General features: G+C 42.1%; 1 protein-coding gene across 3 annotated transcripts in view; it reads right to left on the bottom strand.

Annotated features, from left to right (window-relative positions):
* gabbr1b (gamma-aminobutyric acid (GABA) B receptor, 1b) overlaps positions 1–15,144 on the bottom strand; it is a 191,592-nt gene that overhangs the window by 32,919 nt on the left and 143,529 nt on the right. For all 3 annotated transcript variants that reach the window (XM_072675872.1, XM_072675871.1, XM_072675870.1), the window contains 2 exons: positions 12,792–12,855; positions 6,610–6,687 (listed from right to left, as the gene is read on the bottom strand). In XM_072675872.1, coding sequence (XP_072531973.1) covers positions 6,610–6,687; positions 12,792–12,855 — 142 coding nt within the window. The remainder of the gene's footprint in view (positions 1–6,609; positions 6,688–12,791; positions 12,856–15,144) is intronic.

The following is a 15,144-nucleotide window of genomic DNA, read 5'->3' on the forward strand; positions in this document are numbered from 1 at the left end:
CAAGCCAGACAGGCCTTACAGAATCCCACACAACTTTCAAGTTTATGCCTAGATTTAGGCTGAAGTTAGCTTTGCTTATATCTCATCTCTGTGTTTCCAGTTTAAAATGCTGCCCATCTGTGGCTGGGAGTCCAAGAGAGCGTTAATGGCCTCTCTCTTTCTGGAAGGACCTCCCTCTCCCATCATCACTTAGTGCCATACGCCACACAGGTAACGTAACAGGACTGGTAGTAAGCGCTCTCCTTAAAGTGTGTTCGGCTGCCCAAAGATGCTCCATTAGCAACAGCTTCACTGAGCGTCTCTGAGAAAGCATGTCCTACCTACCCTTCACTTACCCAGTGCTGGAAGCATCATGTGTGATGCAGAAGGAGATCTAGCTTGAAGGTAGAACTTGACCCGACCAAACTGGAGAATTTATCTCTGCAGGATTATACATGTAGTAAAATGAGTAAATGCAGATATTTTAAATCTAGAGTCCCCTAAACACAAATTCATCACCAATATCAGCTTGAAATGTCAACTGAGACTCTGGCTACACATCACAACCAACTACATATGGTCTATAAGAGGTGTAATTGTACACAAAAGTCACGGTTCGGTTCACACCATGGTACAGATCTGTATGCTAGGACAGGAAGAGAGGACAGGGAGAGATGACTTTCTTCAGCTTTGCGGAAGTCTGCCCCTGCAGCAGAACTATTTTCACTGAGCAAAAAAAGAGAAAGTGATGCAGTCGTCAGGGCAAGTTATGTGTTGAGTGAGCTCATCGCAAAAGCAGGAAAGCCGTTTACAAAGGGACAGTTTCTAAAAGACCGCATGCTTCAGCCTGCTCGTCTCCTGAAAGAAAAGGCCACTTTACTTAGAAGCGTAAGTCTGACCGCAAATACAGTGGCTGAGCAGATCAGCGAGTTGCCTGCTGACATTTATGATCAGCTGTGCATCCAAGTACGAGGATTCAGTGACTAGTCACTGGCACTCGATGAGAGTACAGACATAAACAAAAATGCTTGCTAAATACGTTAGAGCCACTTTAAGATGACCGAAGAACTGATATCTTTATATCCAAGGAGCTGCGTGATGTCATCAATCATGCAAGACTTTGTCACACAGATATTTACTTCCAAAAAGACTTGGAAGTAAACAACTGCCCCCTGCTTGGCTTGAGAGCCCTGCTCTAAATTAAGGTTCTTGTCCAACAGCTCTCTGAATAGTTGATACTAAAGATCACATTTGCAGGCAGACAGTGATTAGGTGAATAGTGAATATTACATCCGTCTGTACAACTGCTGCTACAGCTGGACATGATTTGCAGAACATTAAAAAGAAAGTCACACACAAACTATACTGCTCAGCTCAGATTAGCCAAAACTCAGCAAGCATCCATGACTGAATCATTAATGAATCAATTTATATTAATGACCAGCGCTCCGCCTATTTAGGTGTCAAAACGGACCATAAATCACAGATTCAGAGCTACAGAATATAATAAAAGAAGCCAAAACACTGTTTGGTGAAATAGAGCAACAAATAAGCAACAATAATGTCAAGACAACAAAGAGCTTAAGATAAGGGTGTCAAGCTCCGCTACCGTCAACTCTGAGAACTCAACCTCCCATGATTTCATGAACTCCCATGTTATCATCACAAGTTCGCAGCCATCCTATCATGTACGATTCCAAACGTGTACAGTTCCGCAGATCTGCACCACCTTTGAATCTGATTGGCTGTGTTTCATTTTGTATATTTGTATAAACATTGTTTGTGTATTGCCAACCTACTGCGTATTCCGTGTACTGTCTGTCAGTATTTTGTTCGTGTATGACATCTCTTTTTTTATACTTTTAGTTTGGACACTTGCTCATATTATTGCTTTTTCAGCTATGTTTTTACTATGTTCATCCTACTAACCTGTATGAGTTTGGCCTGGACTGGGTGTTACACTACCTGCTTGGGTGGCTTTTTTGTAAATAAGCAATATTTGCTGTATTATATCCCCGAGCATCTGGTATTTCTCTCAAAAGAATCAATAAAAACAACACAGTTTCAGTGCTTGCCACAAATTGCACAGAACCACTGAGCTTATGACTTTAAACGTACCCTAGAATGGAAAACTGTATTGACCTTGGCATAGTTGAATAATGAGAGCTTGGTACATGGACGTGACACACCGTGAACCTCAAACGCTAGTGTGTCTTTACTGAAAAGAAAGTATAAGGCCCTGTCCTTTTATTTATGCATGTGAGCGTAGCCTTTTCTCTGTGTTTTGGCTTGGACTCCACACAGGGTGTGGGTGATTCAGAGACAGAAGTGTTGCCATGGCAATGTACAAAAAAAAGGTATGACAGGCTTTTTTGTGACTTTAAGCTTTTTGTTGCCAGCCCATCAAATTTGATGTTTCTCTATGTTTCTATTAATATCATAGTGGTAATGCAGCGCAGAAATACAGTTCAGTTCCTGAATCTGTAGAGCCCATCCTGTAGAGTCTGCAGAGCCCATAGATTGTACGTAACTTACAAAGCTATTAAGACAGGTCGACATAATCATCTTTGAGTTAAAACTGAAACTGACCAACGGACGCTCAGAAACGTATCTTCTGCCTCTCACAGTTTATTTACTGTTTATTCATAAAACCCATTTCTTTTGTAAAGCTGAGACGCTGGGGTTTATGAATCGCTAATGGCACAAGGAAAAGTGGGAAAAGGGTGCTAGTGTCAGATTTCACACCAGCAATGCAGTAGAACACTCTGATAATCCTCGTTTATGAATGAGCAAAGGTGTTTCTTCAAATGTCACTGTTAATCTGGCGGCTCACTTTATGAATCTGCCTTTTTATGTGGCTTAGCTTTTTATGTTGGGATTAAAGACTTCCATCTCTATTCATCTTTCATGGTTCCGATTGGCAAGGCAATGTATTATAATGCTCTCTTTTTGGCTGTAATGTAGGTGGGCTTTATGGACAGTGGGGAGACGTTATGAGCAAATCCCTTACAGTAACTTGCTATTAATCTGACGATCATCCCTAAAAAACACAATTCTCAATACAGCCATTTAGTGTCAGTCAAGCTATGAGTAGCTAATCCTAAATAATAACATGAGGTCAAACGTGGATCATAAGGGTGGACAGCACACTCAACAGACTGCAAAGTACTCTATCAGCACCAGAGAGCAAGGAGCCAACACATAAGAACCATCTATGGGTTCCTTACCAGCATATCAGATTGATTTCCAGTGGAAAAGCTGAATAAACAAATGCTGCTTCTGTGCGCTCCCACCCAGAGGCTTGCAGAAGGGCTTGTGAAAATCACAATTAGCACTTTTGGTGACGGTAGTTGGCTACAGTTGCCATGGAGCTCAACGGTTGGGTGGGTTTTTAATAAGCTAATAAGCTCATTTTAAAAGTGGATAGGCGCACATTCACTGTATTCAGGGAACGCTCATGGAGCATGAACGGCTGCATAATGAGCGCTGTGATATGCCATCGCACCTTCAGCATCAGAGCTAAATAACCCCAGTGACACCCACAACACAACTGGAGTGCCATATCCAAACCAAAAGACTTTTGATTAATACTTTTCATTTTTCATGCTTAAATAATTACTGAGAAATCTAGTCTAGTCATGAACCAAAGTAGCAGAAAAGAATAAAAAGAAATGTTTAAACATCAATGAAAGTGTATCACTACTAGCTTGCTGCTAATGGGAAGTGGCAAATGGCTCATTATGAACAGCTGCTGACAGCTGGTAGAATATTTCCAGCCCAACAAAGTACATTTGGCTTCATGCTCGACAGACAAACGTCTTTCCTACCTATTCTACTGCTTTCTATGTTTCTATTCCTTTTCCTGCATAGTGTCTGCCACCATTTTTCACTTCTAGGACTCTTACTATTGAAAAGCTGCACATAGCCCCTACTATGGATATAAATTAACTAGTCCAGTAGATCATATCCCTAACTCTATAATCCATATCAAGCATATTTTAGTGTTTTCATTACTCTAATAAACTCAGATTATTAGCAAGCCATTGTTAAATTATATAGTCATGTTGTATACAGCCATGAAAACATTTGTCTTTTTTGACATATTTAAACATCTGGACATTTGATGTAATATAGAGGTAACATAGCTATATACATGAAAACTGAGAAAATCACTTGTACAGTGTATTTAACATAAATAGAAGACATTAGGACATCCTTTGTCCATCCATGCCTGGAATTTCCCCAGCACTTTGACGTTTCCTATAACTGTCAATCGGTCTGGGAGAAAGTTTTTCCCACTCCTCCATGCAGAATTCTTTCAGCTCTGTGAATCTTTTAGATAGTCTCACATATTGTCAAGCACTTTCTGATACAACAAAGAATTCATAGTGGACTCTATGATGGAGAACTCGTCAGGCCCTGCTGCAGCAAAGCAGCCCCAAACCATGATACTTCCACCTCCATGCTTCACAGTTGATATGGGTTATTGTACTCAAATGCTGTGCTGTGTCTGGTTTGTGCCAAACATGTCTTCTGTTACTGTGTCAAAATAATAAGTCATCTGTCCAAAGCTCATTGTTCCAGATGTCCTGGTCTTGGTCAAGGTGTTCTCTGGCTAACTTTAGTCCTGTCCTGATGTTTTTTTGACAGCTTCAGGCCATGCTCCCATGAACATCAAACATGTGTGCTCTCTTTCTGAGGGTAGATGCTGTACTTTGACTTCAGCTGTGTCCAGAGCTACCTGCAAATCCCATGATGACATTTTAGGATCGTCTGCTGTTGGACTGAACTTGCTAGGATGGCCTGAACTGTCCATGTTGGCAGTTGTTAAATTATTTTGCGGACAGTGGAGCGGCTGATTTCTGATTGTTCTGAGATCTTTTTAAATCCCTTCTTTCTGAAAACCTCAGACAGCTCTTTGGAGCTTGGCATGGTGATACCACCCACTTCAATTAAGGGCAAACCAAACGAAATGCCTGAGGCTTAAATAAGACATCCGAAATCCAAAATCATCCTAAAAGATTTATTCAGTTGTATGTGTTTATCTATATTACCTCCATCTCCCAAACAGCTACATATGGTCACATTTATGTTCCTAACAAACAAAGAATGTTTTTGTATTGTTCCTTAAACTGGTTTACAGCCCTTCTACTTATAAATCGAATGACCGTTGTTCAAAAGAGCAGATGAAGATTGAACGTGCAGGGCAGGGGTACACCAGCATTAGGTTTGGAGACCTCCGGACTAGTTAGCGATGCAGTGAAACCCCAAGTCCACACAGAGACTAAATGGCTGACAAAACCAATTTGGAGAGCACAAGTCACCACTGCTCATGCTGATTGGGCCGTTCATACTCGCCTAAGTCCACGGCAGGAAGCAGAAAAGTCTCTTAACGCCTGTCTGGGTCTGTTCTGGGTTTGTTTTGTTCCAGTTGTCAGGTGGCATCTTCTCCACACACCGTCCCTGAAACTGAGCTTAAACCGGTCATGAAATTTGATTAGAAAATTAAATGAAACCATCACTCTTGCTATATGGGGCACATTTTTATTAGTGTGCTTGCTCAATTTATGCTTCGGAATTACCTAGTGGCAGTTTTCTAATGTCGTTCATTTTTCTTTTTTCTATTTTTTATGTCACGGAGCGAGGCAGTGCTCTCTGGAGCGGCACTATTCTCACGGACAGAATGCTAAATAGAGTTTGACTGACTGATTGATTAAGAGCCTCCAGCAACCGGGCCTGCGGTGAATCCGTCTTTTATGGGGTTTGTGTGCGTGCGCGTGAGAGTGTGGGTGTGGATGTGACCGCTCGAGACCAACAGGAATATGAGGGGGTCAAAGTGAAAGGAACAGTGCTTTCTGAGAAAGAGAACGACAGAGATGGGTCGAGCAGTGATGTGGAAGGAGGGAGTGCTGAGGGGGCTACAGCCCATTCAGAGTTCAGGAGTGTTTAACCATAAACTTAACAACTTAACTGGGATGTTCAACTGCTGATTTCAGTCCATTTGCACTATCACTGGCGTATGCCATTAACACACTGTGGACATTCTGAACTGCACTCCCAAAAAATGCTGTCTACTGCAAGCTAATAAAAGTGTATGCAGACTTGTCTGATAGTTCTGTAACCCAAAGTGGCCTTAAAGAATCACCCAATGTCTCATATTTTGAGTGTGTTGGGGAATTGAATCCTCAGCTCATTGCTTGCCTACTGTTTCAGCCACATATCTACAATCTGACTGGTTGATGCTTAGCTCATTTGCATACAACTGGTCCAGAAGAAGAGCAGAGTGAACAAGAAACAGTTATAGGTGCATACTGTTGTCTCTGTACAATTTATTGCACGTAATGACAGGCTATAGAAGCTATACATGTATCATCACTGTCACGCAAAAAGCTTGACCTCTTTTCCATTGCAGGGCTGAAAGGTTCAAAACACACAGGGCAGCTGTTCCGGGGGCTTTTCCACATGGACAATGGGTTGTCTGGGCTGGACCCATTTTTCTCAACACTTACCACACGTGGGGCCATAGAGAAAAAGGAGGGATAGAGAGACGGAGAGATAAAGAAATGAAGAAAGAATGACGGACATGAACAGAACAATGGGTGAAATATAAGAAAGATCTCGGCATCTTACCTATCCACTTATCGTTCCCATACCAGGAGAGATTGCCCTTGGTCATATCATAATATCCAATCTTCTTATAGCTTCCTCCTACAGAGAGAGAGAGAGAGAGAGAGAGAGAGAGAAAGAGGGAGAGACATTAGAGAAATGTAGAGATACAGGGATAGAAACAGAAACTAGATGTATAGAGACAGAGTGAGAGTAGAGAGACAGATGGAGAGAGCAATGGATGAGAGAAACTGGCACCAGAGAGAAAAAGAGAGGTATAGTAAGAGTGCAAGAGAGAGAAAGAGAGAGAGAGAGGGGTGGCAGACCTGTCTGTCCCATTATACAGCGTTTTAAATCAATATGGTGGGACAGCTCAGAAATTGGACAGATTTCTTAATAAAAACATTACTTTCTGTCTTTAGACGCAGCCAGCGGCCTCAAAGCAGGAGCCATCATCAATCCTCATAGCTCCCAGCTCCCTTAACAACAGCACACACACACAGTGCTTTTCCCTTAACTCAGCTCTCCACACAGAACACTGAAACCCCCGCGCTGCAGAGAGAGCAGCAGCACCCAGAATTCATCTTCATTCTGTTTAATCAGACTCACAGAAAGGACATAACTCAACAAGCACACACACACACATACACACACACACACACTCACTCACTAACACACGTTTACGGGCATCCAGGTCTTTACGGGGCTCCGGGGGCCTCCACCCCCACACACAACAAGAAATTAGCTTAAGTGAGAACCATTATAATTATCAGGTGATCATTAAGCATAATTACTGCATTCGGCTTCGGCTTCCCCCCGGGAGATCAGTGTGTGTGTGTGTGTGTGTGTGTGTGTGTGTGTGTGTGTGTGTGTGTGTGTATGAGGGAGGTACAGAGAGACAGACTAAGAAAGATGAAAAGATCTGAGAAAGACAGATTGAGAGAAGGAGAGAGAAAGCCTAAGAGTGAGAGAGAGAATTAAAAGAGAGAGAAATATGTGTACGAATGTCACAACCCCCAACGACCCCCCCCACACACACACTCATAAAGTTTTCTTTTCTTTTTTTCTTTTCTTCTAATTTAATAATTAACACTCTTCTATATGTCTGTTTAGTAAATGTTTTAAATGCACATATGTTTAATAATTAACATAGACCTTTTTATTTATTACATGTATTCTTTTTTAGATATGTATGTGTATATATACATATGCATACACACACACACACACACACACACACACACACACACATATATATATATATATATATATATATATACATACTGAACTGATCTGAGTGTGAGACAGAGAGAGAGAGAGAGAGAGAGAGAGAGGGAGGGAAAGAGAGACAAAGGGAGACACATGAAGAGAAACAAAAAGACAATGACAGAGTCTAAGGGTGAAAAAAGGACAGAGGAGAGAGAGAGCAATATATAGAAAGGAAAAAAGAAAGGGAGAAAGAAAGAGAGAGAGAGGAGAGAGAGAGGAAAGAAAGCGAGAGTAACCCACTGACCCCCAACACACTGCAGCCTCAGTCCAGCACTGCTGATCAAAGTCTAACCAAAGTCGACCAAATGATCAAATGATCTGGAACACTAAACTAAACTAAACTAGACTGCTACTGGCTTCTAAACAGAGAGTATCTCCGTACCATCAGAGAGCTCCTACCAACAGACAGATCCTGACCAAGTAGCAACTTAGACATCACAGCCGGGCCAGTCCAGTCCCTCAGAGAGAGCTGCACTTCCTCCTCCACCGCCCAAAATCCAACATGATGAAGACAAAAGAGCACCTCTCGCTGCCAAAAATGTCTTATCACCACCTGAGGTACAGACATAAAACCCCACCCACTATTAAACCTCACCCCCTATTACACCTCACCTCCAATTAAACCCCACCCCCTATTAAACCCCACCCCCTATTAAACCTCACCCCTTATTAAACCTCACCCCATTAAACCACACCCACTATTAAACCTCACCCACTATTAAACCACACCCACTATTAAACCTCACCCACTATTAAACCTCACCCACTATTAAACCTCACCTCCTATTAAACCTCACCCTCTATTAAACCCCACCCTCTATTAAACCTCACCCTCTATTAAACCTCACCCTCTATTAAACCTCACCTTCTATTAAACCCCACCCTCTATTAAACCTCACCCACTATTAAACCTCACCCTCTATTAAACCTCACCCCTATTAAACCCCACCCTCTATTAAACCTCACCCTCTATTAAACCTCACCCCCTATTAAATGTCACCCACTATTAATTCTCACCCCGATTAAACCCCACCCCTGAAAAAACCCAACCCCTATTAAACCGCATCACCAATTAAACCCCACCTCCTATTAAACCTCACTCACTATTAAATCCCACCCACTATTAAACCCCACATGACACCTTTACCTCACCCACTTGATACTTTTTTACCACTGTAAAAAAAGGAGGAAAGAAAAAGACTTAGTGTGAAAGAGGACGAGAGAGAAGAGAAAGAGACAGAGAAAAAGAGAGGACAGAAAGGGACAGAGAGAGACAGTAAAGAAAGAGACTGAGCATGAGAAAGAGATAGGAGAGAAAAAGACTGAGTGTGAGAGAGAGTGAGAGAGACGAGAAAGAGACAGAGAAAAATAGGTTGAGAGTGAGAGAGAGAAGAGCAACAGGCAGAAGTAAAAGAGAGAAAGAGAAAAAAGAAAGAGGCTGCGAGAGAGCAAGCGAGAGAGAGAGCTGAAACAGTTTTTAAGGTTTTTGTTCAACTTGGCAACAGTTGCTATGAAAGAATGCTGCAGTGGGCAGAAAACGGGTCAATCCTGGTCCTGTTAGACTGGAACCCAAAACAATTTGGACAGTCATTCATCCACTAATCCCAGTAATTAACTGATCATTTAAAATCAAACGTGTCTGAGAAGCAAAATCATCAGACTATGCTGCACTAAAGCCCTCCGAGACCAGAACTGGACCCCTGCTCTACACAGCACCAGCCTGTGTGTGTGTGTGGGGGGGGGAGGGGTTCTTGGCCTGTATCTGCAGCCCTGCACTGTGACTCATAAAGATGAGCTCCACTACAGAGCGGAAACTATCACAGGCCAACCGTACGCATCGTCTCATTGTCTGGAGCCATGCCTTGCTCCAATTAGCCTTAAACTAATGACCTATCAAACGCAGCGATCTCCTTTTCTGGAATGGGTGCCACAAAGCAGGAAAATGTCTAGGCAAAACAAACCTCCTTTTTAACACTGCCAAATACAGCGGCGTGCACCGGGCGATACGGGCACAAAGGCCCACGACAGCTTGAACAGGAGAACACATGAGCGCTGATCAAAAACCTCTCCTGAAACAGCCACGGACGCAAACGGCGCTAGCAGAGATGCTCTAATCAGCGCGTGGCAGTGGAGGCTGGAGCATCAACATGCTCAGGACTGCAGGCTGCTCATTAGGGCTGCACAACATGGACAAAAATATGGTAACAAAGGGCTCCTGCATAGCACAGTCGTCTTGGTCTTGGCCAATCACTGGGAGATTGCCAGTCTGATCCCTGGTGAGGCCACAGCCATCCATGGTTGAGAGTCCCAGAGAGCACAGATTGAACACAAATGACTGTAACTACATACACAGATCAGCCATTACATTAAATCACATCTAGAGCATCTAGGCATTCTAACCCAAAAATGACTGTTTATACAAATTAATTCATTATTATTATTAAATTATTATCATCAATTAACAGCTATTCATACATCAGTCAACATCAGACCTAACTGAAGTCACTCCTTAATTCTGTAGTATCAAAAATGTAGTGAACTGAAACCACACTGTAATTGTATTGATCTGAACTATGGATTTTGTAAATTGTTATGACCCTAATCAAATAAAGTTGTGTGTGTGTTTTTCTTGCCATTCCTCAGTGCAGATTGTATACTCTGGAACAACACTGCATTCTTGAGGCCCATTGTGCAACACACCGCAACCGTGCATTAAAAAAAGGACAACATAGAGTTCAGATACACAACCCAGCAGTGCAATAAACGTACAGGGCAGTACATATAATAAATGACACTATCCAGCAGGACAACAAGAGGATAAACAAATGTGCATAAGCTAACAAGTTGATATGCATTTCTACAGCTTCTACAGCAAGAAGTATTTTCTATTTTTTTTTGCCTTTCCAATTAGTTGCCTTTAAAGGCACTTGCATATTAGAGAGTATCCATGTGTTTTACATCTAAACATCCTCACTATAATAGGACCTAACCTTGAGCACTGTGTGAAAAGGTACTCTGACCCTAAACCTGAAATGCCTGAAATGGGTTTACGAGACTCTAGAGATAGAATGACTAAAACAATATATAAACCAGAGGCAAAAGCCGAGCTTCTTTATTACAGATGAGAGGCAGATGATGGACGATTTAATCCACCACTTACATTTACATTTAGGGCATTTAGCAGCTGAGTGACTTACAAAAGCGCTTCACTATTTACTCAATAAAATACCCTTAGCTAGTTTGTATAGAATAGGATCCAAAGATACCTCTAATCCTAGATACTACTAAACACAAAAGCCAGTATGGAGACCATAATACTAATACTAATACTAATAATAAGAGGTGGGTCTTCTGTGGATCTTAAGGGATGGCGAGTCAAGCCGAGCCGTACTTGAAGCTTGAAGGGCTCTTGGTACTGATCGGCTTCTGACCATTGCCAGTTAGACAGGGCGAGAGGCATGAGACGAGCATCTCTACGCGTATTCACAGCCTCGTAAGTCTGGATGTAAGTCAACTGAAGGGACAGGCTTCACAGCAACAATGGCCATGTGTAAACTCAATATACAGCAAAACCACTGTAAACTAACAGGGGTTGGGAAAAAAACAGTGTCTGTGATCGGAGCGGAGATGTCGACACAAATATGCAGAGGGAACGTTCAATTACAGCTAACAGAGCGTGCTTCACAGACAAAGGCCAGAAGGCCACATTAACTGCTCTGTTCAGACATTTGCATTTCCTGCATTTGCATCACCATGGCAACAAACATAAGTAGGACCAGGCGCTTTAGAGAAAACAACCAGACAAACGTTGTCCAAAGTAATGAGGGAGGTATAAGAGGGAGAGAGAAATCACTCCGGTAGGATGAAACAGAAACAAAGCACAGCTCTGTATGAAGGAGGTGGGCGAGCTCAAAACGTAACCGAGTCTCAAAACCTGGCGACTAACAGCATGTGAAGTGCTGGCCTTTCACACCGTGCTCTGGAACAGCAGTGGGATCACAGCTGCTGGGCTGTCTTCAACCTCACTTCAAAAAACCTAATTTGGCAGAGCCATAAAAGTGCCTTCTTCTGCAAACGCTCCAGCATTTAATGAAATATTCAACAAGGCATATGCAGTTTTAATGCCTATTATTGCCGTCACATAAAAACCTTGCATCTCAATGTTGACGTTTTTTTTTGACGACTTTTTGACATATTGTGAATCTGGCAGTTGTTCCTTACATTGTGTCAAATGAATAGGAATGCTCGAAAATGACTAGGAATAAAACCTTCTCCCATTGACTTTCATTGTCTCCTCCTCTGGTAAAGTTTCCATTTTGGAGATACAAGGTTTTCGTGTAAAAGAGAGTGGATTTCCTCTGCATTGTTTTAGCTCAGGTCACAGATCTGGAACATCTGAGCATGAACAGTTAGCTCCGGGGTGTTTCACTCAGCACCTGTAGCAGATCATAAATCATCTCCACGTCCATGAGCAACAGAGCATACTGATCAGCCCCGCTGCCACCCGAACACAGCACTTTACCTGCAGCTGCCACTCGTTAAAAGCTTTTTCCAGACATGTCTTCACGCTCGGCTTGGCGTCGGTGGCTCAAATGAAGGAATGACTGTTTGCACCAACAATTTTGCACCTTGCAATTAGCCAATCGCAAAAAGGTCCCCTCCATTAATCTGTCTTCTGCACTACTTGACCTGTACCTGTGGTTTACCTGTACCTGAATCAATATCGAGCAACACAAGCAGACCCACTAAGCGAATAAACACTGCACTGACACATTACGTTCACGCCAGATGAATCTGTCAGCGCTCTGACAAGTCGTAAGCAATTACGCTGTCTGACAAAACCGCGGCCTGTATCGCTTTATCATAATCACAAATCAGCATAATGAACACAGTTACCGCTTCTGTCATAACTGTACAGCGCGGAGAGGTTCACTTGCCTTGCAGTTGCTCAATCAAAGTCCAGGCCATCCTGGAGCCCTGAGCGTCAAACACAACGTGGCCCTGGAGGAAGAGACAGAGACACATTTTCACACATTCATTTCTCTCGGACAAACTCAACTTTTCCACTCCACTTACGTCACAGCCCTTCTCACATTTGCATCCTTAGCACATCTCCTCCCTCGATGCCTCAAACTAGGCTGACATTCCGAGATGAAAAACATATCAGTGTGATATAAAAAAGCACTTCTTATCAGAGCAGATCCCAGCCTCTATCCGATCGCGGTCCCTCTTGCGAAGCAGGAGGAGGTTGGCGAAGAATCAGTTACATAATTTTTCCCACTTTCCCCAGATGCAGGCAAGATGTGTGTGCTTCTGTGGTTTCTGACACTGTATGAGATGCTGTTTGTCAAATAGAAGTACAAAGAAAAGGTAGAAGGTAGCTCCAGCACAAGCTTAGTGCTACAGCACTGTTTTCATGTCTCGTTTACTTACATAGAGCAAACTATAAGCTCTCTGCAATTCTAATACGTAACATGGCAATCTGATTCCTTTCAAAGTCAGGCTTTTTACAAGAACCTCATTTTCCAGTCATCAATTGCAACTGACTGGGGATATACATATGAAACCTACGACAAAGTCACTTTAATCCAATGGGGATAAAAAGGGATTGATAAAAGTTTTACAAAGGGGATGATTACTGTCATTCGTATTCATTGGGAAGCTCTGTCACCAGCCTAATTTTTAATTGTGATTGGCTGAAAGATGTTCTAGTAGTGCCAATACTGCACGATAATGGCACTCTGACCGAAGCTCTTCAAGTATTACTCCGCCACATAGAACCTAGCAATGACGGCAGCGCTTACAAGACGAAAACACCAGCCATAACAAAGCAGCAATGTTATAATTAAAAGACAAAACTGATTATAATAAGGAAATGAAAAACATTTGTTTTGATTTAAACTTGGAAGATTCCAAATGAAATCTAAATGCTGGAGATTTCACACAGCAGCCCCAAACCTCACATAACTACACTAACAGCCAATCAGAAGGAGTATGATCTGCTGCAGCATTTAAGGTAGATCGGATAATTGGAACACAGAGCGGGTAAATACGAACCAAAGTTCAGCTTCACATAAAAGTTCATTCTCCCTATTTAAAAGCTCTGGCAGTGTGTGTAGCAGTGTGTGTAGCAGTGTGTGTGTAGCCATGGGATTAATATAACTTGTAACAGCCCCTGTTGTTTGGGCTGTTGCTTATAACCCTGATGACTGGGAAATTATGAGCTGTTCCTCCACTATTATGACTAAAGGGCACAGTATGATGGTGTTGTTTAGCAGTGGGCTGACTGATTGAATGGGACTATTTTACCTTACTGAATGTTGATAAAGAAACTTTTTTTCTTTATGTTAAAATCGAACAATAAACAGTGATAACATAACTATGTTATCATAACATAACTATAAGATGTTATATTGTGAGATGTAGGCACTGGACAAATTTCCAATCTATTTTTTTGAGACATTTGTAAATAACAGAACTATAAATGAGTGATTGCTTTGTCTGGCTTAAGCTGTGGTGTACAACTGTGGTATATGACTGTTATTTTGTTGCTGTGTTGCCTTTAGGTTGCTAACTAGGAAGGTAGCAGAGTGAAGTATCAGAGTAAAGTACAATACAGAACAATATAGTAATGGAAATCCTCTTGAGATCTCGAGCATCAGGGATGTACCCCTTAAATGGAAATGCCTGAGTGGAAAGGGGCTTGTTAAAACTATCATTGATGTGGGCAGATTGTCATATGTCAGTACATCATAAGCCCCTGTTGCATGTGAACTTTTATCTAGGAATTATCTAGGGTTAGACCAGTGGCCTTAGTGGCCTTCAACCCTGCTCCTGAAGAACTACCCTCCTGCAGATTTTGGATCCAACCCTAATTCAGCCCACCTGACCTGTCCTTGAATGGCTGAATAAGCTGTGTTAGATTTTGGCTGCAGTTAAAGTCTGCAAAAAGGTAGCTCTCAAGTAGTAGGGTTGGAGACCACTGAGTTAGACCGTGGAGGCAAGCCTGGGTCGAAATCCCAAAAAGTTTACATTGCAATCTATCTGATTGAGAACAACAACAGTTCCTGGGGTTAGTTGTGATCAACGACATGTTCGTTTTTAGAGTAGATTAATTAATAAATAATTATAACAAGTGAAAACGCTATTGAGGATCAGATCTAGAACACATGATTCAACAAAAATGTAAACTGTATGAATGTCCTGGTTGACTACATTCGAGGTAAGAAGAAAAACTATGTACATTTGTTTTTAGCCAAACCATCCCTTCAATATTTTTTTATCCCCTCC

Source organism: Salminus brasiliensis, chromosome 3 (assembly GCF_030463535.1).
Source record: "Salminus brasiliensis chromosome 3, fSalBra1.hap2, whole genome shotgun sequence".
Taxonomy (NCBI): Eukaryota; Metazoa; Chordata; class Actinopteri; order Characiformes; family Bryconidae; genus Salminus; species Salminus brasiliensis.